A 27,384-nucleotide genomic window follows, 5' to 3' on the forward strand; every position below is an offset into this window, starting at 1 on the left:
CCCGACTACCATTTGCTAAAAAAAGAAACCAAAAAGAAAACATGCGCTCCGCATCACTTACAAAGCTTCTTAGTCTGGGTTGGTGTTTTATTATTTTTACGTTAAAAGCTATTTTCTGCAGAGAATTTTTATACGCACACGAAGTGCGGCAAACGGCCCAGTGTCGCTTTAAGCCACTGACTTGACCTTCAATTAGGACTGCAGTCTGAAGCGAAGACAACGACGATTGCTACAAACAACAGCAGCCAACATGGAGTAGAAGAAGCTGTCCAAAATTGTGTGCTGCACCAACAATTGGTGTGTAACACAAAATTATCTTATCCGATCTGGCTGTTGTGTATGCGCAAGCATGCCCGTCACTGGTGCGCCGACAGTGTTGTTATCGGCGGCAACGGCACGTAGAACGACAACTCCACATCCTGCATGAAGACCAACCACGGCGTGAACCACGCCCGTATGTGCACACGGCGAAGACATGCTGAGGCAACTTTCGACCACGCCGCTGAGAAGCAGGAGGTTGGGTGGCAGTTCGTCATTTATTTTGGTGGCCTGTAAATTAGAAGGTTAAAGAGATGCCTGCGGTATGCCATGCCGTGGTCCTCCCACTCGTGCTGTCGTGGGCTCTCGTCGTCACAGGACAGTCGAAGCCGCACATCGTTGTGATCATGGTTGAGGACTTGGTGAGTGCACCTGAGTGCATGCTTTTTTCCTATGAAATGTTTTGCCGTTCCTGTGGCCAGTTCGCGCATAGTGCCCCAGTAAGTGAATTCTGGGAAAGGAGTTTGAATAAGCCGGGCTTTTTGCTGAATGGTATTTGGTTTCAGGAGTGTTTCAATGCACTGCATTTTGTTGCTCTTCACTGTTGGTGTCCTCCTGCTTCATGCACTTGCTCAATTGTAGTGCGTACTTGGAAAGGTACAGAGGTGAGGTTACAAAGTCTTCTGGGAACGATGGCCTAAACTTCTGAGCGCAGGGCCTTTGGAGATCATTGTGGTATGCCTTTCTTTCAGCGGACATAATCTGCTTGCGATGATGACTGTCTTAATGGTTAATACCATGCCAGTATACGTAAATAAACTGTTCTTGTGTTATTCTGCGATGCAGTTTTGAGCTTTTTATAGTTGTTTGAAACCCACCTCATGATGTAAACTTGCTCAACCACGGCTAAGCCTTCGCAGCTACTAAGTTCTGCTTGTGTAGAGCGCTGCAAGTGGCCAAGAGTGACAAAATCCTGCGTAGCTCGAGACGATACGTCGGAAAACTTCACTGCACCCACTTGGAAGTTGTGAGAAATTACTGCAACAATGTTTAAGCTGACTGATGAGTAGTGAGTTAAAAAAAAACAAGAATAAAATAACACTGTGAATCTATAAACCATTTGTCTGTAACTACAAGTCACTGTGGTTACCGAGTTTCTTTCTGTTGCGTTCGAAACGTTCAGAATGCTTGATTCAACCTTCTCTTTGAGATGTCCCTGCTTCATCATCATCATCAGCAACCGCAGCCTGACTACGCCCACTGCAGGGCAAAGGCCCTGTTCCATATCCCTCCAATTAACCCTGTCCTTTGCCAGCTGCGGCCACCGCATCCCCGCAAACTTCTTAATCTCATCCGCCCACCTAAATTTCTGTTGTCCCCTGCTACGCTTGGCTTCTCTTGGAATCCACTCCGTTACCCTTAAGGACCAGCGGTTACCTTGCCTTCGTTTTACATGTCCTGCCAAAGCCCACTTCCTCTTGATTTCGGCTAGAATGTCATTAAGAGCGTCAAAATTACGCACAAAATTACGCCGTAAACAAAATTACGCCACGGCTTCTTCGCCAGCGCAAGCGACTGGCTAACATTTGCGGAGTGAGTGTAAGTGCAGCCCAGTTCAATCAGAGAATATATCTGGACAGCCTTCTGCCCACCGATTACGTCACGCACAGAAAACAATGATCATGAACCAGCATACCTTGACCAAAGGAACTGCAAAGAGAAGAGATGTGTCCGCGAGAAACTGTCCGGTCTAAACATTTTTCGTAAAAAAATGCTGTGTCCTTTGGACGTCAACTAACTTCTTTCTTTTAGTACCAACATTTACTGTAGTCGCTTTACTTTCTCTCAACGCGGACTTGAAAACCTCTGAACCATTTTCTCCACAATCAAAGTTCATTCGTTCAAAAACTCGCTCTGGTAGGCCCACCGAAAATCAAGGACTTCACATTAGCTCTGACCACCTGGAAAGCTCTAACCTCCTCGTTAATTTTAGAATATCAGTGCTCGGCATTTTGATTGGATCGAAACGCACCAATTCCTTCTCCCATCTTCCCCTTTCGGCGATATAGGTCACACCTGCCATCCCACTCCCATACTTAATCGGCTTGTAACATAAATCTTTACTTTCAGGACTGTTGCTGTCGAGTGTGCGACGCTTTGCGCATCGGTACTACCCGTTCACTGCTTCTTCGCAGGGTTGGGCCGATGTAGGTTTTCACGGTTCCCGGCAGGTGCGCGTGCCCAACATCGATGCTTTGGCCGCCGATGGTGTCATCCTGCACAAGTACTACACCTTACCTTCCGGCGTGGGCTCCAAGATTGGATTTCTGACTGGCGTCTATCCTTTCCGAGCAGGTGCGAATGTGAGCGCAGCTTTACACTCTAGCTGTAAAATGGACGGTGGCTGGTTTCAAGATGTCGAGCGTCCGAGCATTAGGATGTAACGTAATCATCGGCAATTTTTTTACTTTCACAGCATCTACCATCAAGGATCATTCCACCCTGGCAGTCGCATTTGAATACATCGCCAAGATTCGATTGCCTAATTGAGAGATTCCGGGCGGAGGAACTACTTCTGTATTGAAGAAGCGTAGCTTGTTGGGCCAGTTGGTGCATGGTATGTAGAAAACCAGCGAAAAGGAAAAGAAAACCAGCGTCCTTTTCGCTGGTTTTCTACATACAAACTACTTCTGTGTGACGCGCAACGCGCTGGACTTTTGTTTGATTGATGTCATGTCTTTTCCCCTTTTTGATACCCTTAATTGATCTCCGCTGAATGTGAGCAGGAATAAGTTCCCGGCAGCGCTTCGTCGCGTAAGAAAGATGAATTACGCGCACCGCACAGCTACGTGGCCAGTGTTGCTGGGCACAAATTCGTATCTAAAGAACCAACTTTCCACTAATGAGGACCAACTGTCTGAACGAAAACTACCGCAGAAGAAGGCATGCAAAAGTTTACGCTGTTCACTTAGTCATACATGATTGCTTAGAAAATAGATATAAGAAAACAGTTCTTTCATTGCGTTCTTCAATTCCTACTAGAGGCCCGTGCACTGTGCGATGTAAGTGCACGGTAAAGAGCCCCAAGTTATTGACATCCCTCCGCTAGGGCGCCGTCATAGCCTGAGTCGCTTCGGAACGTTAAAGTTCTATAAACCAGCTGCACTATGCATATGAGGAGCTTATTTCAACGCACTGTGTGATGTTGTGACAGTTTCGCCAATAGCAATGCCTCGCAAATACGCATAACGAGACAAGGAGCTTATTTCAACGCACTGTATTATAGCTTCGCCGATAGTAATGCCTCGCAAATACGCCTAACGAGACAAACTGAATTGAAGGCCCAAAATGGACGCTGCATTCATGGTATATCCTTTTACGTAGACTCTTTTGGATGCGAGTTAAAGATTTCCAATAAGATCTTATTCTAAAAAAATGAAATATCAAACTTAGACGCTAAGCTGGCTTTGACATGCGTCTCTCTCGTCGCAGGTATCACGAAGGCAATACGTCCTTCGCAACCGACTGCTCTTCCCGCACTTTTCAGAACGCTTCCGGACTTCTTGAAGACTTTGGGCTACGACACGCATTTCGTCGGCGTTGTAAGTGCTTGTGCGAGTGCGCTGCGCTGTCTGCGAATCCAGTGCAGGACCTGCCATTTGCTAACTGGTTCTTCTCGGTGATATGTTTGACAGAGCCTGCTGTCATCTTCACGCCATCCTTTGTAAGGGCGGGTTCGATTAGTAGTGCCGCCATCCTGTTTTATTTTGTTTTACTACACTGCACCGTTCTGTGATATTGTATGGCAGGCTTCATTGTAGACTAAGTGACAGGACAGGGGACTAAGTGACAGGACAGGGCTGAGGTGTGCTACTCAGTCTGCGACACTGCGACATCCTCACAAATATTCTGCGGGACGTACTGTGAGTCTGCGTCTCCAGTTTTTTTCAGTAGACCTTGTATACATGACAAAATTCGTAATGTGGGAAAAAAAATATTGTCACATATAGAACCGGAATCAAAAGGGCTAGATACAGGCCGCAAGCAGAGAAGCAGAAAAGCAGAGTCCCAGCTCCGAGCGCACGCGAGTCCCTCACTTCTTCGTCCTCTAGGCGCCGCCCGGGGACACCTGGCGGCAATAGTTCAGTGATCATTTCGAGCCTGATAAGGCCACTTCCATAGGTTTTGGGTGGAGCGAACTTCGATGCTCAAGACTGTAGGAAATAATTTCGGATGTGGCTCCAGGATAGGGCTGGCACTGGGCATTGCTTCCTTCTGTCCGCTCGTTTTAATGTTAATCCTCCATGGCTGCCTTCAACGGCGAAGTGTGCAACCGAAAGCTTCTACTGAGGGGACGAGTTATCAAACTTGACGTGTAGGTCCATGGTAGAGAGAGGGTGCGGTAGATGGTCCTTGGCGATCACAAAATGAACAAGGGAGGGGAAAACCTCAGTTTGCTAGAGCCAACGTTTCGACAAGGGGACTTGTCTTCGTCTGGGCAAAGCGTTCATCATCGGCAGGGATTATATAGGGCCTTCGCTCCGAGGAGGAAGGCCCCGGGGGTAGGGAAGGAAAGTGGTGTGGGAGGGGATGCGTGTCAGGAAGGGGAGGGAGGTGAATCATCATTCGCTAGGCTGCAATAGTGCAACAACCTATATCCGGGGGATATGCAATGAACAAAAGGCTTTGAAGGGGCTGCGACGGGGGGGGGGAGGCGCTGGGTGAACCTGCAAAACTCAGATAAAAGGATTAGTCAGCGTGGTACAGGGAAATGATAACAAGGGAAAAAAAAGGGGGGGGGGGGGGGGGGGCTGGCACTGGAAGGAGAAAGGAATGGGGGCATTTCCAAGGAACGACTAGGCAGGGGGGGGGGGGGAAATGGCTCGTGTTCAGAGAAAGCCAAAAAGTGGGGGCAGAGGGGGGAACAGGAGTGTCATGGTTTCCGAGAACTGGTAGCAGGGGATTAGGAGAAAAAGAAAAAAAAAGAAAAAAAAGGTGAACAAAGGAAGAGGGTGACAAGGCCGGAAATGGGGTGGAAGATATGACTTGGGAAGGGTGCAAGGAGCGACAATATACTTATGTGAGGTTCTAGGAAATAGTCTGACCACGTGCAAGACATTTGTTAATTTAAAATTATGCTGACCCTGGAATGTACCTGAGAGATTCCAGGTTTCCTCTGGACATGTTGATCCCTGTTGGTTGCAGTGTTTTAAATTTGTGGATTAGGAATGCTTCTCTGTATTTTCTGTCCCTAGTCGATTTGAAGCCTGACTGAAGAATGAACAATTTGAGTTCGTCGAATTTGTGATGGCGTTGATTAAAATGGGTCGACACTGCCTTCTGTTCATTCCGTGTTGTGTCAGCCCGGTGCCCGTTTAATCTGGCACTCATTGTTTGTCCGGTTTCTCCGATATATTGTTTCTGGCAGTAGGAGCACTGGAGCATGTAGATAATATTGGACGATGTGCAGTCAAAACTGGTCTTTATATCGAAACTGAAATCGCTTGCCGTACTTTTAACCGTAGTGTCCCTTTGTAAATGTTTGCATGTCTTGCATCTGGGTCGAGAGCATGAAGTTACTGTCGGTGGTGGTTTCTTACCGAGCCTAGCATGCACCAGGATGTCCCTCAGGTTTGTGTTGCGTCTGTATGTTACCCTTGGTGCGTCGGGAAATATTTTCTTGAGACGGTCGTTACCAGTTAAAATGGGGTGGTATTTCCGCAGGATATTGTTTATGTTTGGAAGCGCGTTTGAGTATTTCGTTATAAGTGCAGGAGGTCGTTGACTGTTAGCTTTTGTTCGTTTTTTAAGAACTACATCTCGTTTCAAAGTGGTTGCTCGTTGGAACGCATTATTAAGGGTTGTCTGTGGATGGTTTCTGGTGATTAGTGTGTTTTTTAGCGAGTGGAGGTGTTTCAGGTAGTCATCGTCGTCGCTACATATTCTTCTTAGTCTCGTTGCCTGTCCTACGAATATACCTTGTTTGCAGTGTCTTGGATGATGGCTAGTGAAATCTAAGTATTGTTGTCGGTCAGTAGGCTTCCTGTAAAGTGTGGTTCTGAGCTTGCTATTTTCTAAATGGACAGTGGTGTCAAGGAAATTGACTTGCGTTTTCGAGGAGTTGAAGGTGAATTTAATGCTGGGGTGGAATGAATTGAAATGTGTGACGAATGCCTTCAGGGTCTCAGCCCCATGCTCCCATATCATGAAAATATCGTCTATGTACCGCAGGTATATGAGTGGTTTTTTTAGAAATGAATTTAGAAGTTTAGATTCTAGTAGCCCCATAAAAATGTTCGCGTAGGTGGGTGCGAAGGGAGTGCCCATGCTTGTTCCAAATACTTGAAGGTAGTAAGAAGAATTGAATTCAAAGTAGTTGAGTGTTAGTACCAATTCAAGTAGCGTGAGGTATACTTCAGTTTCGTGCGGGTGAGGACTTTGAGTTAGAATTTTTAAGAGTGCGTCGATACCTTCATTAATGGGAATATTTGTGTACAAAGCGGCGACGTCAAGTGTGACAAGTATGCTATCTGCTGGGATAATGGAAGCGTCATTCAGCTATGTGTAACTGAACTTTGCATATCGTACGACCTGATAAAGGGCACAAATGTCTGAAAAACATCGAGAAGCTTCAATTTCTCGGTTTTTCAGTATGCATGAGCCCATTTTTACAAACTCGCAAAATTTTAGCATGCTTCTCGTTTTCGCAGCATTATTGAGTATCTATTGTGTGCATTTCGAGCAAGAAAATCACGTTACGTTACATGGTACGTCATCTTTTGCAGGAAAAAATGATGGCAGTTATGGTAATGCTCCCATATCCCATTGGATTCTGAATATCTGCTGCAACATTTTGTAACTCTTGATTTCGTTTTCGCTTCATTCGGTCGTGACGTCAAGCGTAACGGAAAAAAAGAGGATGCAGCCAAGCAAACGACTAATCACAGGCATGGCGGGTCTGGACGCGGCGCCTCCGGTAGCCGTCATACTACCGCCACGTCCAGCCCGGCCGTATTGCTTGAAACATTCTACGCGGGTTCGGCGAAAAGCAGCGGCACAGTGCCGAAGCAGCGCCGAAAGAGCTCGTCAGGCATTTCAAACGTGTGGTCGTGCTTCGTCATTCGTCGGCTTCAGCGCCGGTCCCTCAATGCGGCTGTGGGCGCGGGGCGCCGATAATGCAGACACCTAAGCAGCATAGGCAATCGGCCCAATATCGGAATTGGATGGTTGCACTCTGGTTCTTTGCAGGACCGGCCTTTGAAATACATTTCCAATATTTGGCCGATTAGCTTTGCTGCCAGGGTAAAACGCGCCATGGGTATGTTTCTACCCCGACCAGTATAACGTCTTCGCCAACGACCTACGTCACCACGACGAGAGGCTAACGGCAAACGACCATATGAAATGACAACGACATGAAATCTTACAAAATACGGCCCCTATTATACCTAGCTTTGAAGGAGTGATGTAATATCTTGTATTCGGAGGCAACCCAAGCGCCGAATAGCTGACGACTGCTATATATAAAGCCTTAGACTGAGATAACCAATCAGTTGGAAAATGGCAGTCCTTTATCTGTATTTTATTGTCTTTCTGTGCGTGAACACGCAATGCCAGTGGAACCTGGGCTTCTACAAAGAAGATTTCATTCCTGAGAACCGCGGCTTCGACACGGCCTTCGCCAAATGGAGCGGACCGGGTGACTACTGGACACATGTATCGACTGATGTGAGGCACTGTACTGCACTACTATTAATGGTTCCCTGAATTGTCCCTTTCGGTCACATAAGCGCATTGTGTTCTGTTAGGTTAGTTGCGAGGTATGTCGTTCTGAGAAAAACAACTTGTCTAAATGCTTGTATTCTGAGTATCGTGAGTTCATTCAAACATTTACGGGAGTTATGTATGGCCGCGACTTTCCGATAACAAAACGGCTGTGTGGCGCCGTCTATGTCCTTGACTGCTCACTACAACAAGAAAATGTATCACAGGCACTGAAACTAAATTTACTTTGTTTTTGAATTCAACAATTCAGTACTGGGCACTGCAACACTGTAGCCTGAAAACGATGTGCACGCTATGCTGTATCTGCCATGCTGTCTACCGGTACCAGCAAAGTGCACTTAAGATCCAATGCAAGGTTGGACGAAATTAAGTTTCAAAACTGCTTCTCATCCTCTTCAAAGTTTGTTGCTCTGAGCGCAGCTGATAACACCGCCTTTGTAGTTTTGAGCGCATGTCAAAGCGCATGTCGATCCTCCTGTCGATCCTGAGCGCATGTCGATCCTCAATAATCGCCACTTTTTCTCGCTACGACACGCGATGAGGCGGACAGAGCCGTCGCCCAGACACACCTGACGAACACAAACGTCTTCACTGCCAGCGGTTACCACAGCTTACTTCATTTTGCCCTCCCAAGCAAAGCCGCTTATTCGACCAGAGCAAAGATAAAGCATATCGCAGCACTACAAACTAATCGTTCCTTTGTACTTGCTTTACTGGCGCCTAGTTATACCAGAAATAAATAAATCCATATCGAAAAATGTTCAGTACCATTATTAAGTGCTATTCAAGTTGCTACAGGAAACACACTTACCTCAAGGATACCCGGAATGATGAGCTCTAGTTGGTTCACGAAGTGATTAACGCTACGATGATGCCACGCGTATACTATATTTTATGCTACAGAGAACATACAATTAGTGCTTTAGGGTGCCTGAAATATCTGTTTACCGACTTCTGTAAGCTTTCGCTCAGCGTGCTCGCTAGCAGCGTTCTGAAAGTGTATCTTATCATTTCTGGCCTCGCCACGTTTGCGTACATCACGTTGCTGCCTTTCGACTGCATTCGTGCGCTCCCCGAAACGCATCTGATGTGTCACGTCGCCGCTCCCGGTGTTATCAGTTCATCTTTTAAATAGAAACAGCGCACTCTTAAGACACGGTGTGAGCAAGATAGGACGACACAGCGCTGTTCTGTATCGCAGGCCACTACTGTGCAAGTAATGCACAGTAGTAATGCTGCATATAATGCGAAGGCAAGATAACCGCTGGTCCTTAAGGGTAGCGGAGTGGATTCCAAGAGAAGGCAAGCGTAGCAGGGGTCGGAAGATAGGTGGGCGGATGAGATTAAGGAGTTTACGGGGACACGGTGGGCACGGCTGGCAAAGGATAGGGTTAATTGGAGAGACATGGGAGAGGCCTTTGCCATGCAGTGTGCGTAGTCAGGCTGATGATGATGATGATTAAGACTGTGCAAGCACGCGCGCGTAGTTTCACGCGACGGAATTTTATGCAACGACGGTTGGATGGATGGATGGATGGATGGATGGATGGATGGATGGATGGATGGATGGATGGATGGATGGGTGGGTGGGTGGGTGGGTGGGTGGGTGTGTGTGTGTGTGGGTGGATGGATGGATGGATGGATGGATGGATGGATGGATGGATGGATGGATGGATGGATGGATGGATGGATGGATGGATGGATGGATGGATGGATGGATGGATGGATGGATGGATGGATGGATGGATGGATGGATGGATGGATGGATGGGCGTCCTTTATGTAACGGGATGGTGTTCCCTTATGCTCGGCGTTTTTTCTTTTTATATTTATTTAACAGTGCTAACGTGCTAACTGCGTAGTAAATCAGTCTATAAATTCGCCATTTTTAATACAACTTTTAATCCTGAAATTCTAACCTTATGTCACCTCTATGCTTCTCAGCCAGAAATCTTCCAGTCACTTTTCGCAAACTTCTACCGCAGATTCGTTGACATCAGCGCTGTTATATCTAAACCCTAGGTCGCTGATCATGAGCGTGCGCCTACCCTAGAGAACAACTCTGCATACGCGCGCATTCTCCCGTCCCGCCCTTTCTCCTACGAGCATTCCTCCTCTCCGCACTCCTTCTCAGCGTCCTGGAGACGAAAGGAGGAAAGGAGGGCATGTGATAGGACTACGCCAACGGCCACTCACAACCAGGGGAACAAGGCTCAGACTGCCAGAGACGCAGAATAAACCCTATACGGCTTTAGTGATTCCAGCGGCTTCTCCTGTTACTCTATTTCGTTGTACTAACGAGACCTATTGTTGACCAGCTCTGAGAGCAGAGCCAATTGTCTTCAAAGAGAGTTGCGGGAAGTATGCAGGGCATAGAGTCGTCGTCAAGCATTGTCTCTCCAGTTAGCCCTGTTCTTTGCCAGTTGCCTTAGGTTGACATTTTAAATAGACGGTAGTCTCAACTTACGAGTAATTAGGGCATAGCTACTACACTAGATGATCTTTGTGTGAATGGCAGGTCCAGGACAGTTGTAGGCCCAGAGCAGTGCGGACGGACTGGTATCAAGAGTTCTAAGAGTCCGTGCAGACTGCCTGATTCAACGCGAGCCAAAGGTTTATTAAAGGTGGTACGAGTTGTGGGAACAAAAGTGATGTAACGATGTTTATTATTGGTGAATGCTACTGGTAGCATTGATGGTTCCACATGGTTGATACCAGTAAAAGATGCCTAGCTGCCCGCTCAATCCACGCATATACGAGGAAGACGTGAGCAGAAAGTAGTGGACCGCGCAGGAACGCTCCTGTTACGGCTTCCATTCATAGAATTGAAGACCCATTTGAACCTTTGAAATGCCGAGGCTGCTGTACCATTTTCACAACACGCCCTTTCGACTCTGCTTTCTAAACCAAAGTTGTTCGTCTGCTTTTGACAAAGAGTGAATTGGCTGTAATTCCCATCCACATCAATTGGTTGACACCCTGAATGCCCCGTCTGCTTCAAGGTTCCGCACCTCTGACGTTTCTTCCACTTGTGGGTGTAGCAAAAGTCGGGCGACTTTCACGGATTCGACCTGCGGCTCAACACCGAGGTCCTCTGGAACCAGACGGGCAAGTACGCAACACGCCTGTTTACAGAGAGGGCCACCAAAATCATCGAAAGCCACGACAAAACCAAGGTAAGCTCATAGAAATGACAAGCTAGATGTGAAGTGGCAGTGAAGCCTCCAAAGAAATTTGGGATTCAAACAACTGCTAGTCCGTGAGGGCCTATCAGTATTCAGTGCGTTTACTTGTCACCACCGCCAGGTAAATGAAGGTGGGGCGTTAAATTTTCTCGGAAGTGATGCTGCGATAGGTACGTTTCTGGCGTGGGTGATGAAGAGCTTTTTTTAGTTTGCAATGCGTTCCGGTACCGGTCGTCCCTCACGAAAGTGTTGCATTGCAGCGCACACCAGGTTTTGGCGCTATCAATACAATTAGTTAATTCTGAATGAGCGGTAACCTGGCCCAGCGCGCATCATTTTCAAATAGAGACAACCACATTCAGCGATAACTGAGACCATTTGCAACTGGCATCGAAATTGGGCCGGACAATGTTTGCCGGAAGAAAACGCGGAGCATTACAGTACACGGGCCTCGAATTTCTCCTCCAAAGAAATTCAACCGCCGCGGCCGGGATCGAACCCGCGTCTTTCGGGTCAGCAGCCGAGCACCATAACCACTGAGCCACCGCGGCAGCATTTCTTCTTCCTTAATAGGGAGCATAGAGTTCAGCGTCCGGTGGTTGGGTTAGACGGGGCAGGGCCTACTTCTCCTTGCAGCTCTAAGTGCGATCGTTGATGTCCTCAGGCTTAATGGCACAGAACTCAAGCTCTTCAGTTCTACTGCTCCTTCTGTCTCCTCATTATTACTGTCTCTATTCTCCTCCGCCTTTCAATGCTCACCCATTTAGCGAAATTTTACGCAATCATGAACAGGAAAGGCATGGCCTAAAACTTAAACGTTGACTGTATTCCCGCATTAATGCCTCGTGCAGTCATCTTAGCGCTTCTTTACGGTTCCCTCTGTGCCGTCCGCTGCAGCCGCTCTTCCTGTTCATGGCCCACCAAGGCGTCCAAGCAGCCAATTCCCACGGTTCCGTTCAGTGCCCTCTTGAGTATCTGGACACTTTCGAAGGCATCGGCCACCGAAAAAGGATTCTGCTGGCAGGTGAGAGAATAGCAAAATGTACAAAGAATATGGGGGTCGTTGGGGGATACAGGGAACGGAACCGGACTCATAGCGATAAGAATGCCAAATTTTCCTTTGCGCATAAGCCCTGGACAGTTCTGAGATATACAGCCAAGCAGCCCATGGCCACGGGCTTGGGTGGGCCTGAAGTACAGTCTTTGTCAAAAGTAACCAGGCTGCATGGTTTGCTTCTAGCTCGTACAGTGGAGCCCTTACAGCTTCCCTCAAGCTGAAATGGTCGTTAAAGGTAAAGACTGGGCGCCTTCTTACCTTCCAACAACTTTTGGTCGTTAGGAAAGTCACAAGGTCTCCACTACACAAGGTAGAAGCAAACCATGCAGCCTGGTTACTTTTGACAAAGACTGTACATAGTCCTTTTAAAATCATCATCACCCTTGGTAGAAAACACTAATCGCACAGTCTTGACCCCCAACGAAGTTGTTATTTCACAGTAACGGTTTTAGTGGTACGTTCTGAGGAATCTGCATGTTCTTGTCAGCAACAGTGGAGAGTAGTTCCGTGCGGTTGCCACCAGAGGCGCGCTAGTGTCGCTGAGTAGTTACGCGCTACTGTGGCTGCTAAGAAGACGCTAATGGACGCTACCGTGACCTCCGGCTGCCAATGGTGGGTTTGGGAGTGAGTAATCGGTCCGCTCAGCAACTACGTCACGATTAGGTGTATAACACGCCAACTCCTAGAGGGCGTCAGTTTTCTATGTACATCATCATGAAAGGAGGGGGAAACACATTAAAGACAACACAACACGGCTACTCTACGCCCCTTGCGCGATCGGGATCAGAAACGCAGAGCCATTACGCAGCAGGCGCAAAGTTTACTTGCGAGCGATTGAGCTAAAATTGATAATGAATGACAGCGAAACATTTAGACAAGCGCGAAAAAACGATGGGAAGCCCAGCTTTGTCAGATTTATGTATTGTAACTGATGCAGCAAGTGCGCGGGCAGGTATTAAGTCATCTTCATCATCAACCTGACAACGCCTACTGCAAGGCAAAGGCCTCTCCCATGTCTCTCAAATTAACCCTGTTCTGTGCCAGTTGCGGCCACCGTATCCCCTCAAGCTTCTTAACTTCATCCACCCACCTAAGTTTCTACCGCCCTTACTAACGCTTGCCCTCTCTTGGAATCCACTCCGTTACGCTTAAGGACCAGCAGTTATCTTGCCTTCGCATTACATGCCCTGCCCAAGCCCATTTCTTCTTCTTTAGTGCTAGTAGGATGTCATTAACCCGCATTGGTTCTCTCACCCACTCTGCCCGGCTCCTGTCTCTTGAGAACTAAAATTTTCGTTGCTAAGACGCAGGGTAGGTCGCTAAAGCTGAGTTCCCCACGGCTACGGCTCACGGTGGGAACTCAAAAAAAACTATTATAAGAGTCACGAGGTAAGTGAGTGGATGGAACGAATCTTATCATTCGCGTTTCTTTATTTCTGACGGGCAGGTGCTCTGGCCGAAGTGGACCGGTCCGTGGGTCAGGTCTTCGCCACGCTGCACAACCGGACCATGCTGAACAACACGGTGTTCGTGTTCGTCTCCTCCAGCGGCGGACAACCGGTGGAGGAGATGGAGGGCAGCAACTGGTCCTTCAACTGGCCCTTCCGCGGCACCAAGGGGACCTACTTCGAGGGCGGCATCCGGGTGCCGGCCTTCATCTGGAGCCCACTGCTCCAGAACAAGGCGCGGGTGTCCAGTCAGTTGATGCACGTCACGGACTGGATGCCGACTCTCTTCCACGTCGCCGGTACGCTGTTTCTGGGATTCTTATGCGCGCAAAAAGAGCTTATGGGGTGCTTAAGTAACGTGACAATACTTCCAAAATCAGCGTTTCAGAGTGTCTTGTAGTGTAAGGTGTTCATGAATACGTAAAAGGAATTAGTTTTGCCGTATCAGGTTAGTGCAGAGTCAATGACTCGTTGAGGAATAGGTGTAATAAGGCGAATTCGTGCAGTTCCCAATGGGTCATGTAAACTTGTCATGCAGTGCATTTCATAGGGACAACCTTGAGATCAAAGGGAGCCGCCGCGGTGGCTCAGCGGTTACGGTGCTCGGCTGCTGTCCCGAAAGACGCGGGTTCGATCCCGGCCGCGGCGGCTAGAATTTCTTTGGAGGAGAAATTCTAGAGGCCCGTGTACTGTGCGATGTCAGTGCACGTTAAAGAACCCCAGCTGGTCCAAATTTCCGGAGCCCTCCACTACGGCGTCTCTCATAGCCTTAGTCGCTTTGGGACGTTAAACCCCAGAAACCAAACCAAACCAGATCAAAGGAGGAGGGATGCAGGGGGCTCATGCATATACTGTAAAAAACACATTGGGCTTTTAGGTGGCACCCGCCGTGGTGGCTCAGTTGTAAGGCGCTCGTCTACCGAGCCGGAGTACCCGGGTTCGAACCCGACCGCGGCGGCCGCGTTTCGATGGATGTGAAACGCAAGAAGCTCCCATGTACTGTGTGATGTCAGTGCATGTTAAAGATCCCCAGGTGGTCGAAGTTATTCCGGTGGCCTCCACTACGGCACCTCTTTCTCTGTCTTCTTTCACTCCTACCTTCCTCCCATCCCTTACGGCGCGGTTCAGGTGTCCGCCAAGATATGTGAGACAGATACTGCGCCATTTGCTTTCCTCAAAAACCAATTTATTATTTTAGGTGGGCTGTAATTGAGGGCCGCTCATTGATTTCGGCTGGCTTGGCTGTATTTGCGTACCGAAATCAATTACACACAGGTTTTTGTACTGCGTCTGTACAGAAATGCGGCTGCCGGGGCCTGAATTCTACCAAGTCCCACACAACAGTTGCGCGCTGCAGCCAGTGACTCACTGAGTCAAGTAAGGCCGGCATGCGTGCATGAATTTGCTCCCTAGCTTATACTGTTGTAGCCCACGCAGTTCTAGTCGCAGCAGACACTGCACAGTGCGAAAACGTCCGCTAGAAAACACTCCTGTGGGAAAGAGATTCCGAAGCAACGGAGCCGCGAAAAATAGAACTAAGGACAGAAAGTAAATTTGGCTCGCTGATATTGCGGTTGTAACAGACGCAAGGTCAAAATGCTGTTTCTAATTCGAGCCTATGCCTGCTAGAGCTGGGAGGTTATATGGTATTTCTCACAGCTGGAGTCACCCGAAAGACTTCCCTCTCCCTCTTTCTTTGTGCAGTACTTATGCTGGCAACTGCGCAGGACGTATGCGGGTCACCACATGCGTGCGTTTTGTTCGGTTGTTCGCACAATTTTTTAGAATTTGCAGCCTCGCCCATTAGTGTGTGTGTGGAAGGAAGTGGCCTATAAAATTTACTACGGTGGAAGAAAAAGTTAAAACTCACAGTTAACTTGCACATGACAAAGTTCAGATGGAAAAATTAACAATTCGGGATGCAATAATAGTGGCCGTTCGAAATTTATATTTCCTTACTCGTATTCACTGTTGGAGACTGACGAAGGCGATCGAGATATTCTATGAAATTTTAAATGTTGCTCCAACTCGTTTTCTTAAAACATTACGGCCCAGGTGTATACATACATAAGTGCGCGCGATGTGTCCGCTCATGCAAGTGTGTGTGTGTGCTGGAAGGCGCAGAGCTGAACAGAGCAAAAGCTGTTGCCAAGAATCGCAGGCAAGCCTGTAAAGGAGCAACTGAAAAAGTACTAGGTTCGAGAAAACACTGCAGAGATTAGACTCGATAGTAGAGCGCAGCTCCTGGACACCCGTTCCCTGGCTGAGCGGCTTGCCTCGCCGTCGTTGGCGTAACCGATCGCGGAGCGCAGCGGAAGTTGAAAGACAACGATAGCGAAGAGAGAGAGAGAGAGAGAGAAATGGACGGAAAGGCAGGGAGGTAAAGAGAGCGCGAGAAGCAAAGCGGCGAAGCGTTAAGGCAGGTTTGGCGGCGGCGACTCGCGGTACTAGAGTAGCGTGCTCCGTCGTCTGCTCGCCGATGACGTCATCGGTAAGGTATGCGTCGCTCGCCAAGAGATGGCGCCCGAGTAGCGCGGGCTGTAAGCGGACTAGGCATTCTCCCGAGGCTAGGCTCGTCGGTGGCGGAACGCTGTGCGCGCTATTAATGTCGAAACTGAGAGCCGTCTCTGTTCGGCACTGCTTGCTCCATGTGCGATAGCTTACTGTTCGAGTACCTCAGCAGCTGCGCTCAAAATCACATTACCGACAAGCTTAGTCCTCAGGTAATTTTTTTGCTGTAGGAAGCCTACCTTGCCTGAGCTCAAGAAGCTCGACGGGAAATTTGAGAAATGTAACCTGACGCAGGGTAGAAGAAGCTCACGGACACATTGAGCATCGCTTATACCAAGCAACAGCTTGCTGCCGTTATTGTGCAAGGAGTCTAAAATGAGAGGCGGCGATCTCTTTCTTACGCAGGCGGTGACCCGAAGGTCCTGGGTGACCTCGCCGACTTCGACTCATTCAACCAGTGGCCCGCACTGAGCAAGAACCTCGCGTCCCCTCGCAAGTCTATCGTGCATTGCTTCGACCTGGCCGGTGGGAACTTTGTGATCCAGCTGGGAGACTACAAAAGCTTCATCTCCAAGCGTTGCAACGTCAAGCTGGAGCGGCAGGCGAGCCGATTCTCGGTCGCCGGTTGTGAGCTCAGGCAGGCATCCAGTTTCAAGAAGCACGTCGCGTCCAGCGAGGCATACAAGGTGCAGTCATCCGCGGTCTACGGCGGCCATTTTGTTGCTTGCGATTGCTACGCAGCTCTTTGGTCAATACCAGTTATAAATGTTCCCTAGGGACGTATTGCACTTAGGTGGTGTGACAGTTTCACAACTCGTAGGTTAGCAGAGTGTCGTGACGCCTGTTGGTAATAAAATGAACTGTGTATAAGTTACAAAATCAGAGATGGGGATTCATCGAGGTGGCGCCTGGCAACAAGAATGAAAAGTTGCAGTATCAAAAATACATAGATATACTAGTGCGGCAGGTGAGCTGCGACCAAAAACGAACAATGTACACCAGCGCTCCTGAAATGGCCATGGACGAAAAAAAGAACTCAGGAGTGAGCATCCGGTTGTAACCTTGAAGCTTGGTCATAAAAAGTAAAAGGAGAGATTCGGTCCCCCATGCGGTGATACCTCTCACCGCTGGGCGTGCGCATGCGCTCACCAGCGCGACCAACTGACTGTACACCAACTACCGTCCTGGCTGTAGACACCCACGCCCTGGACCGCGCAGACACGCGCACTAAAACATGCCGACACCAAAATATTAGGGACTGATTAAGGCACGAAGAAACTGGGGGAGGGAACGGCTTCGTGAGCACTTGGCTCGCGAAAGCTAGCCGCGGGAAGTCACGCTCTCTCCTGTGCTTTTTTCCTCCATGGATATGACGATGTAGGGGGGCAAGTCCATTCGCCACTGCTAGCTGAAGCCTCCATTTAATAACTCCTGCAATGGGTCCTCAGAGAATAGCCAGCTGGGAAGCGCAGTGACGCAAAACTTGATCAAGGAGCTCTGCTTTTCAATGGAGAGTTTCAAATTGGGCTAGTTGGTGGTTGTTATTCTCGTGCATTGTTGCGCTTACGAAGGAACTTGGACACAATCAGGGGCGACACAGAACAGATGTGCGCAAACTATCAACTGCAAGTTTATTTCTGAGTGCATGTATATATAGGCATTGTCAAGACAAAAACAAAAACAAAAACAATTCCGTGATCACATCGTCATGGCAAGATATCTTTTAACGTCCTGTCCAGCAGTAAAAAACATGCATTATCTTTCTGACTTAGCTGTTTGTTTTTATTTTTCCAAAAATTCTTTTTCCTGATTTGAGAGCTCGATAGAAGGCACGCTTACACATGGCCCTTCTTTTCCTGATTGTATGCAGTATGCTTCCCAAAGTTCCCTGATTAGCTTCTCTCTTGAACCGAGCAGTATTGCTGTCTGCTTAAAGTGAGGTGTGCAATTTTTGCATCTGGCGCAATGCGCTGCCAGATTTCCCGGTGAGTTGACAAGACTGCAGTTGCGCCTATGTTCTCTGAGCCTCTCATTGAGGCACCTACTGGTCTGGCCAACGTACGTTTGCCCGCATGATAGCGGTATCTTATACACAACACCTTCGCGGCATTCCACGAACTTTGTCTCATGTTTGACGCCACATGACACCTCTTTCTCGGCATTGTCTTCGTCGTTTACTTTCGCGCACATTGCTTTCAATTTTTTGGGTGCTGAAAAAACAACTTTTACGTCGTGTCTTTGTGCAACCTTTTTCAGGTTGTGGGAAAGTGCATGGACGTATGGGATAACCACAGGCCTCTTCTTTTCTTTGGCATTGCCTTGGTCCTTTGTTCGGACTGTCCTTCTTAGCACTTTCTCTGCCACGGAAACGAGCAAAGGTGTCGGATAGCCTGCTTTTCTCAGGCGTGTTGCCTGCAGATGGAAGCTTTCTTGCATCTTGTGGCTGCATGATTTCTTTATGGCCTGCTCAAAACATGACATGGCCATATTTCGTTTGATCAGCTTGGAATGGGCAGAGTCATACGGTAGTAGGCCTTTCTCATTGCGCGTTTTGTACTGCCAGCATATATGTGGTTCAAGAGTGAGAGCTAGATCAAGGAACTGTAGGTTGTTGTTTGCAGGGAGCTCGTGGGTAAATGTGAGCCCCTTGTGGGCTCTTTTGAACTGCTCCAAAGTTTCTTCCAACACGTTGGGCGTGGCAAAGGTTTTATCTGCACAAACCAAAAAGTCGTCTACATAACGGAAGCACTTTGTAACACCAAGCGGTACCAATGTTTTTTCCAACTCTCTGTCCCCTCTGGCAAGGAAGATGTCACAGAGAACGGGGGCTATAGCAGATCCTATGCAAATTCCGTCATTTTGAGAGAAAACAGCACCATTGAACTCGACACACAATGATGAAAGGTATGCTTTCAGCAGAGCAAGGAAATCTGTGGTACTAATGGCGCTCTCATTCATAAACTTCACGCAGCCATATTCTCCAATGCACTCTTCTACGCACTCAAGCACCTGCTCCCGCGGTACACAGTAGAAAAGGTCTGTCACGTCAATGGAGAAACAAGTCACACTGGGATCATTCTTCAGGTATTCGATGACTTCGTTCGAATTTCTGATGACGAACGGGTCTTTCACCGGAAGCTTGTTCAGATGGCACTGGAGGTATCCCGCTATGTTCCTTTGCCATGTGCCCTTATCCTCAACTATAGTTCGGAATGGTGCTCCTGGTTTGTGCGTCTTAATTGAGAAGAATGGCCTCAGAGTAAGCTTCTTGCTGTCCTTAACTGCTTTAGCGAGTTTTTCCAGGCCTGCGCTCTCGCATAGCTTTGCCGCTTGGTTGCGGTTTTTCTTCAGGGTTCTTTCGTTGAGTTGCTCTTGCCTGGTGAAATTTTTTGAGATTGCATCCAGAGCTTTTGCGTGGTAGTCACCTGCTTCCACTACGGCAAAGCCTCCTGTCTTGTCTGCCATCAAAAGTTTCAGTCTGTTATTACGTAGAAAATCGACAGTTTTCTTTGGAACCACTCTGGCATCCTTTTGCTTGCTTCTTTCATTTATGCACAATAATGCCTCTTTGACGCATGCATTCTTTTCTTCTGATTGAGCTCGGTTTGCAATGGAGCGAATCAAGCCTAGAACTTCCAATGGCTTGAGGGTTGGCTGAACGGCATATTTGGGTCCCTTTTTCAACGTGTCGAGAATCGCAGACGGCATTTCGCGTCCCGAGTAGTTGAACACATTAGGCACGTCTGAGTCGTATTTCTTTTTCTTCTTTCTTGGCAGATTTCTAAAAGACTCAGCCCACTTACGTTCCGCCAACCCTTCCGCCCAGTCTACAAAGTATTTAATCATGTGCTTACTTTGTCCTTTTCCTAGCGTCGAAGAGCAGATCAATTTGATGTGGTCGCGGTAGATCCTGACTTGCCTCCATGTCTCTGCTCGCAATACCTTGCAAAGGCGTCGACACGTTGCTTCTGTCGGGGTCATCCAGCCAAATAGTGCTGAAATAACTTGGGTTGTCAATCCATGGGAGACAGCGTAGGTGAGAGTTCTTGTTCGGCATCTTGCCTCGGCGATGAGTTCGATGAAAAACCTTATACGGGTGAGCGGGGACACTTGTGGTATGTTAAGGCCCGATGTACACGAAATAAACATTAGGAGAGTTTCAAATTGGGCTAGTTGGTGGTTGTTATTCTCGTGCATTGTTGCGCTTACGAAGGAACTTGGACACAATCAGGGACGACACAGAACAGATGTGCGCAAACTATCAACTGCAAGTTTATTTCTGAGTGCATGTATATATAGGCATTGTCAAGACAAAAACAAAAACAAAAACAATTCCGTGATCACATCGTCATGGCAAGATATCTTTTAACGTCCTGTCCAGCAGTAAAAAACATGCATTATCTTTCTGACTTAGCTGTTTGTTTTTATTTTTCCAAAAATTCTTTTTCCTGATTTGAGAGCTCGATAGAAGGCACGCTTACACATGGCCCTTCTTTTCCTGATTGTATGCAGTATGCTTCCCAAAGTTCCCTGATTAGCTTCTCTCTTGAACCGAGCAGTATTGCTGTCTGCTTAAAGTGAGGTGTGCAATTTTTGCATCTGGCGCAATGCGCTGCCAGATTTCCCGGTGAGTTGACAAGACTGCAGTTGCGCCTATGTTCTCTGAGCCTCTCATTGAGGCACCTACTGGTCTGGCCAACGTACGTTTGCCCGCATGATAGCGGTATCTTATACACAACACCTTCGCGGCATTCCACGAACTTTGTCTCATGTTTGACGCCACATGACACCTCTTTCTCGGCATTGTCTTCGTCGTTTACTTTCGCGCACATTGCTTTCAATTTTTTGGGTGCTGAAAAAACAACTTTTACGTCGTGTCTTTGTGCAACCTTCCTCAAGCCATTGGAAGTTCTAGGCTTGATTCGCTCCATTGCAAACCGAGCTCAATCAGAAGAAAAGAATGCATGCGTCAAAGAGGCATTATTGTGCATAAATGAAAGAAGCAAGCAAAAGGATGCCAGAGTGGTTCCAAAGAAAACTGTCGATTTTCTACGTAATAACAGACTGAAACTTTTGATGGCAGACAAGACAGGAGGCTTTGCCGTAGTGGAAGCAGGTGACTACCACGCAAAAGCTCTGGATGCAATCTCAAAAAATTTCACCAGGCAAGAGCAACTCAACGAAAGAACCCTGAAGAAAAACCGCAACCAAGCGGCAAAGCTATGCGAGAGCGCAGGCCTGGAAAAACTCGCTAAAGCAGTTAAGGACAACAAGAAGCTTACTCTGAGGCCATTCTTCTCAATTAAGACGCACAAACCAGGAGCACCATTCCGAACTATAGTTGAGGATAAGGGCACATGGCAAAGGAACATAGCGGGATACCTCCAGTGCCATCTGAACAAGCTTCCGGTGAAAGACCCGTTCGTCATCAGAAATTCGAACGAAGTCATCGAATACCTGAAGAATGATCCCAGTGTGACTTGTTTCTCCATTGACGTGACAGACCTTTTCTACTGTGTACCGCGGGAGCAGGTGCTTGAGTGCGTAGAAGAGTGCATTGGAGAATATGGCTGCGTGAAGTTTATGAATGAGAGCGCCATTAGTACCACAGATTTCCTTGCTCTGCTGAAAGCATACCTTTCATCATTGTGTGTCGAGTTCAATGGTGCTGTTTTCTCTCAAAATGACGGAATTTGCATAGGATCTGCTATAGCCCCCGTTCTCTGTGACATCTTCCTTGCCAGAGGGGACAGAGAGTTGGAAAAAACATTGGTACCGCTTGGTGTTACAAAGTGCTTCCGTTATGTAGACGACTTTTTGGTTTGTGCAGATAAAACCTTTGCCACGCCCAACGTGTTGGAAGAAACTTTGGAGCAGTTCAAAAGAGCCCACAAGGGGCTCACATTTACCCACGAGCTCCCTGCAAACAACAACCTACAGTTCCTTGATCTAGCTCTCACTCTTGAACCACATATATGCTGGCAGTACAAAACGCGCAATGAGAAAGGCCTACTACCGTATGACTCTGCCCATTCCAAGCTGATCAAACGAAATATGGCCATGTCATGTTTTGAGCAGGCCATAAAGAAATCATGCAGCCACAAGATGCAAGAAAGCTTCCATCTGCAGGCAACACGCCTGAGAAAAGCAGGCTATCCGACACCTTTGCTCGTTTCCGTGGCAGAGAAAGTGCTAAGAAGGACAGTCCGAACAAAGGACCAAGGCAATGCCAAAGAAAAGAAGAGGCCTGTGGTTATCCCATACGTCCATGCACTTTCCCACAACCTGAAAAAGGTTGCACAAAGACACGACGTAAAAGTTGTTTTTTCAGCACCCAAAAAATTGAAAGCAATGTGCGCGAAAGTAAACGACGAAGACAATGCCGAGAAAGAGGTGTCATGTGGCGTCAAACATGAGACAAAGTTCGTGGAATGCCGCGAAGGTGTTGTGTATAAGATACCGCTATCATGCGGGCAAACGTACGTTGGCCAGACCAGTAGGTGCCTCAATGAGAGGCTCAGAGAACATAGGCGCAACTGCAGTCTTGTCAACTCACCGGGAAATCTGGCAGCGCATTGCGCCAGATGCAAAAATTGCACACCTCACTTTAAGCAGACAGCAATACTGCTCGGTTCAAGAGAGAAGCTAATCAGGGAACTTTGGGAAGCATACTGCATACAATCAGGAAAAGAAGGGCCATGTGTAAGCGTGCCTTCTATCGAGCTCTCAAATCAGGAAAAAGAATTTTTGGAAAAATAAAAACAAACAGCTAAGTCAGAAAGATAATGCATGTTTTTTTACTGCTGGACAGGACGTTAAAAGATATCTTGCCATGACGATGTGATCACGGAATTGTTTTTGTTTTTGTTTTTGTCTTGACAATGCCTATATATACATGCACTCAGAAATAAACTTGCAGTTGATAGTTTGCGCACATCTGTTCTGTGTCGTCCCTGATTGTGTCCAAGTTCCTTCGTAAGCGCAACAATGCACGAGAATGCTTTTCAATGGTTAAGCGAATTTGAAGCGTTCTCAGACCTCACCACGTGACCCACTAGCATGTTTAGAAATGATCTCAAGTATAGCCCTGGAGACTGCAGCGCACCATCGGAAGCGTGAGAAAATAAAAAGAAAATAAATCACTATAAAATATAAATAATAACTTCATAAATAAATAAATAAATAAAAGCAAGAGCAAATAAAAATCCTGTGGCGGCTACATAATTTTTATGAATTTAAGGTCAATCAAAATCTTTGTGAAACCAGAGAAGGTTTGCTTACTTCGGTAACTGCGTGCACCATACATTTCGTTCCTTGGTCTGCACTTCATCACAATGTCTTGAATGTCTCTATCTTGGTTTAATTTTTACTACTATTCACACACACACACGCACAAAGACCAGACGCTCATCTGTCACGACTGCGGTTTCAGCCACACCGACATTTCTGCGGAGAAGCTTTTAGGAGCCTTAATGGCAAAACCTCGAAGAGAAGGACATCAGGCGGATAAAAGTAACGCTAATGGTGCCGTTCCAATATTCCCAGGTGCTGCAGCAATTCCACGGCAAGTATTTCAACTTGACTGACCCTATCAAGAGGGGCTCGCTGGTGGAGTGTAAAGCCGTGCAGAAACCCAGCCCTTGCCTTGTGGGCCGCGGGCCGTGCCTTTTCGATCTGGCCAGCGACCCTTGCGAACAGGACAACATCGTGGACAAGCATCCCGCAGTAAGTCATAACCCTCCATTTCTATCGCCGGACTCTGAAACGAAGATTTGTTTAACAGAGTACACTGTGGGGCCAGTTGGTCATACATAATCTGAACGAACAAACGTAGCGTTTAAAACAGGACACAGAAAGATGAGGACAGGACGGGGCTACAACTTACAACTGAATGAAATCGATAAACGAAAGACACATCCCTTCTCGAGCAAAGACACGCATGCGCAAACTTGAAAGAATGACAAAACTGTGATAAACTAGAAAAACCGGCAAAAGAAAAAGAAAAAGAGATGAAAAGGCGTGGAATAGCCACCGGTCATGAAACTGTTTACAAGCATTAAGTGCGTCTTAGAAAGTCTCTTTCTTTTTCCATTAGATAAATAGATGGTGTGCTAATGCACGTGTCATTACCGCGTTGTGATATTTCATGAGCTTCCAGGATTTCCCTCGCCAATTGATCTTTAACCCTTCCTAAAATCTTCGTGCGGTTCAAAGAGGGAAAGCAACCTGGGCAGCTCTTGCAATGCTTTGGCAAGTGCTCATCAGTTTGCTGACGAAGCGAAGATGCGTGTTCACTCAGCCTCACTCAGCCTCGTTTATCGATTTCATTCAGTTGTAAGTTGTAGCCCCATCCTGTCCTCATCTTTCTGTGTCCTGTTTTAAACGCTACGTTTGTTCGTTCCGAAGATTTGTTTCGCATGACATTCTACACATTTTACAGCGACACCTGTTAAGCGCCTGCTCCTGGGTTTCACGTCGTCGCGTCGTAGTAATAGTAACAGTCCACGTAACCGATGGACCTATTACTATGGGAACCGATCGGAGAGTGGTATGACGAGAACGAAGGAGTGCGTAACAGGTGGTTAATACCCCTGGGACCATCCGCAGGGGGTTACTGTAGAAGGAGGAGGGTATCGCGACTGCAGTGGGAGCCCCATCCGGACGATGGCTATTGTGGAGGAAGAAAGGTTTGGTTTGGTTTATGGGGTTTAACGTCCCAAAGCGACTAAGGCTATGAGAGACGCCGTAGTGGAGGGCTCCGGAAATTTCGACCACCTGGGGTTCTTTAACGTGCACTGACATCGCACAGTACACCGGGCTCTAGAATTTCTCCTCCAAAGAAATTCTAGCCGCCGCGGCCGGGATCGAACCCGCGTCTTTCGGGTCAGCAGCCGAGCACCATAGCCGCTGAGCCACCGCGGCGGCGGAGGAAGAAAGGTACGGCGAGAACGTAAGAAGGCGTAACCGGTGGTTAGTTGCCACGGGAACTAGCCCTACTGCTCTAGGAAAGAGAAGCAAGGTTTTCGTGGAACGGGAAAGTATGGCGAGAGCGTGTAGAAGGCATAACTGGAGGTTGGTTACCACGGGAACCATCCGCTAGATGGTTATTGCCGAAGGAGGTAGATTTGGAGAGAAGGCAGGAATCGCCAAACGGAGGTTGGTTACCGTGGAAACAGTAGGGTATGTCAAGAGTATAGGAAATCTTAACGGGAGAGACATGGGAGAGGCCTTTGCCCTTAAGTAGGCGTAGTCAGACTGCTGATGATGATGACGATGGTTTGTTTTTTCCTTCATCTCATGCTGTTTAATGTTTCCGTACACCGCAGAAGATGAGGAAAAAAAGAAAGGCTGGATTTTGTGTCATATTTTATTGGACTCACCTTACCTAAACGAACAACTAACAATTGCAAGTTAAGAACAGTGCCATATTTAATCACCCAACGAGCGCACTCGTCCAACCTTGTCTCAATGGTTAATTTGAAAATTGAGGAAAATTTTATTTCACGCAGTGTAACTCCTACTAAACCTGATGAATGCACCATACGAATTGGCATCAATTTTTCGACAAAAATTCATTCCCTTCTACGAGTAAATATTGTATCGTGCCTTCGCTCAATGCTGGAGTGTCGGCAGGATGTCTGTTCTGCAGAGCAGCAGAGGTTTCTCTTGACGCGGTTTGTGACTCCCGTTATGTAGCCTGAAAGCAGCAACAGTGAAACATCATAATTTTTGTCCTAGCTGAAAAAAAACATTTCGTTACATGTTAGGGCGTTGGCTTTCAAAGATTGAATGGGTTAGCTCTTCGGTCTGCTTATTCGCAACCGACAGGCGAGGCCGTTTGCAAATTACTGGCAATACAGTCAATTTCAGGCTTCTAGTTTATGTACTCTTCAAACTAAGCAACGTAAACGTGGCACAATTATGCCGCCCCTAGTGATATTGAGCTCAAAAGTAGAGAATCGATACTTTTAAAAAATTTGCTAAAAAGAACCTCCCTTTATTGCTAATATCATTATGCTTATAGAGTCAGCCCTGTGCAAACGATTTAAGAAGCCGGCCTATGGTATGTTAAATAAGAACAGCCTAAAGGCCTAAAAGGTTTTAAATACACCGAACCGAAGCAGCACTTACTTTGTGCTCCCGGAACTATGCACTTTGATAAACTTGTAAAACAGGCAGCTGTTCTGGCAAAAGGAGATTTACAGTACAACGAGCAAGGACGTTGCTCGGACTTAAAAATAAAAGTGGAAGTCCGAAAAGGAACGAATGTTAAGGCGAGGAACCCACGCAGGGTGTGCTAATCGGTGTCTTGCCTTTACACAGGCGAAATTCTATCGGACTCGCTCGCAAGGTTACGTTCCACAGGCATGCAGGCACTCGTGACCAGCCCGCAATTTTCTTGTGCCTACGCGCGCTGCGGGAGTGCCCACTGAAAGTCTAATGTACGCTTATACTCAACTTGTTGCATTTCCTGCTAGAAATTGGAGGCGAGCTAAGGCTATTTTTCTTCAGCACGCTCTGCAGTTATAGTTTTTTCTTCTCTTTCTTGCTTTCTTTCTACTTCTCTTTCTTGCTTTCTTTCTACTTTTCTTCCTTGCATAGTTATTTTTTCTTTATTTATTTATTAATTTAATTTTTCTAATCATTCAACTTTTGCCTCAGGACACGGAGGACTGTTTAGTTGGCTGCATGTTTAAGACCCAACATTCAGCTTCATGTTTCAGTACGAACATTCCGTTCGAAGCAGTCGGGTAGCTGCCTGGTAAAGTGGGATTTCGTTTTCCTTGATTCCGAGATGAGGAAGCTTAGAAACACTACCGACGACAGGCGAGGAACGAAGGTAGGAGCAGACATCGCGAGCGCGAATTAGTAATTCCCAGGGATTTGTGAATGTTATGTAAAGAATGCCCAATTCTGCGAAAATGCGCATTAATCCATTAGCGAACGCGTCATAATCAAAAGAGGCAGGCTAAGTGTCCTCTACATTTTTTTTTTTTTGGTGCTTAGCAGGAAAGGGGCTAACCTGCATAAGAACTTTCCCGACTGGTGATTGGTCAAGTTCTGCTTGGTTTCAAACACTATCCTTTCTGGCTGCCCATTCATTGCCGGATAATAGGGTGCGCTCGTGATATGCTTAAACC

The 27,384-nt window shown here is 47.3% G+C and overlaps 1 protein-coding gene across 1 annotated transcript in view; it reads left to right on the forward strand.

Moving 5' to 3' along the window:
- The first annotated feature begins 572 nt into the window (after window positions 1–572).
- The window catches only part of LOC149347732 (arylsulfatase J-like), a 28,858-nt gene continuing 2,046 nt past the window's right edge, over window positions 573–27,384 (forward strand). Inside the window, exons 1-9 of the mRNA XM_089585658.1 lie at window positions 573–680; window positions 2,454–2,613; window positions 3,751–3,860; window positions 7,876–7,986; window positions 11,084–11,218; window positions 12,125–12,251; window positions 13,732–14,031; window positions 16,649–16,929; window positions 23,789–23,968. Coding sequence (XP_089441784.1) covers window positions 573–680; window positions 2,454–2,613; window positions 3,751–3,860; window positions 7,876–7,986; window positions 11,084–11,218; window positions 12,125–12,251; window positions 13,732–14,031; window positions 16,649–16,929; window positions 23,789–23,968 — 1,512 coding nt within the window. The remainder of the gene's footprint in view (window positions 681–2,453; window positions 2,614–3,750; window positions 3,861–7,875; window positions 7,987–11,083; window positions 11,219–12,124; window positions 12,252–13,731; window positions 14,032–16,648; window positions 16,930–23,788; window positions 23,969–27,384) is intronic.

The sequence above is a fragment of the Amblyomma mixtum genome, chromosome 4 (assembly GCF_055824585.1).
Source record: "Amblyomma mixtum isolate Tamu chromosome 4, ASM5582458v1, whole genome shotgun sequence".
NCBI classification, from domain to species: Eukaryota; Metazoa; Arthropoda; class Arachnida; order Ixodida; family Ixodidae; genus Amblyomma; species Amblyomma mixtum.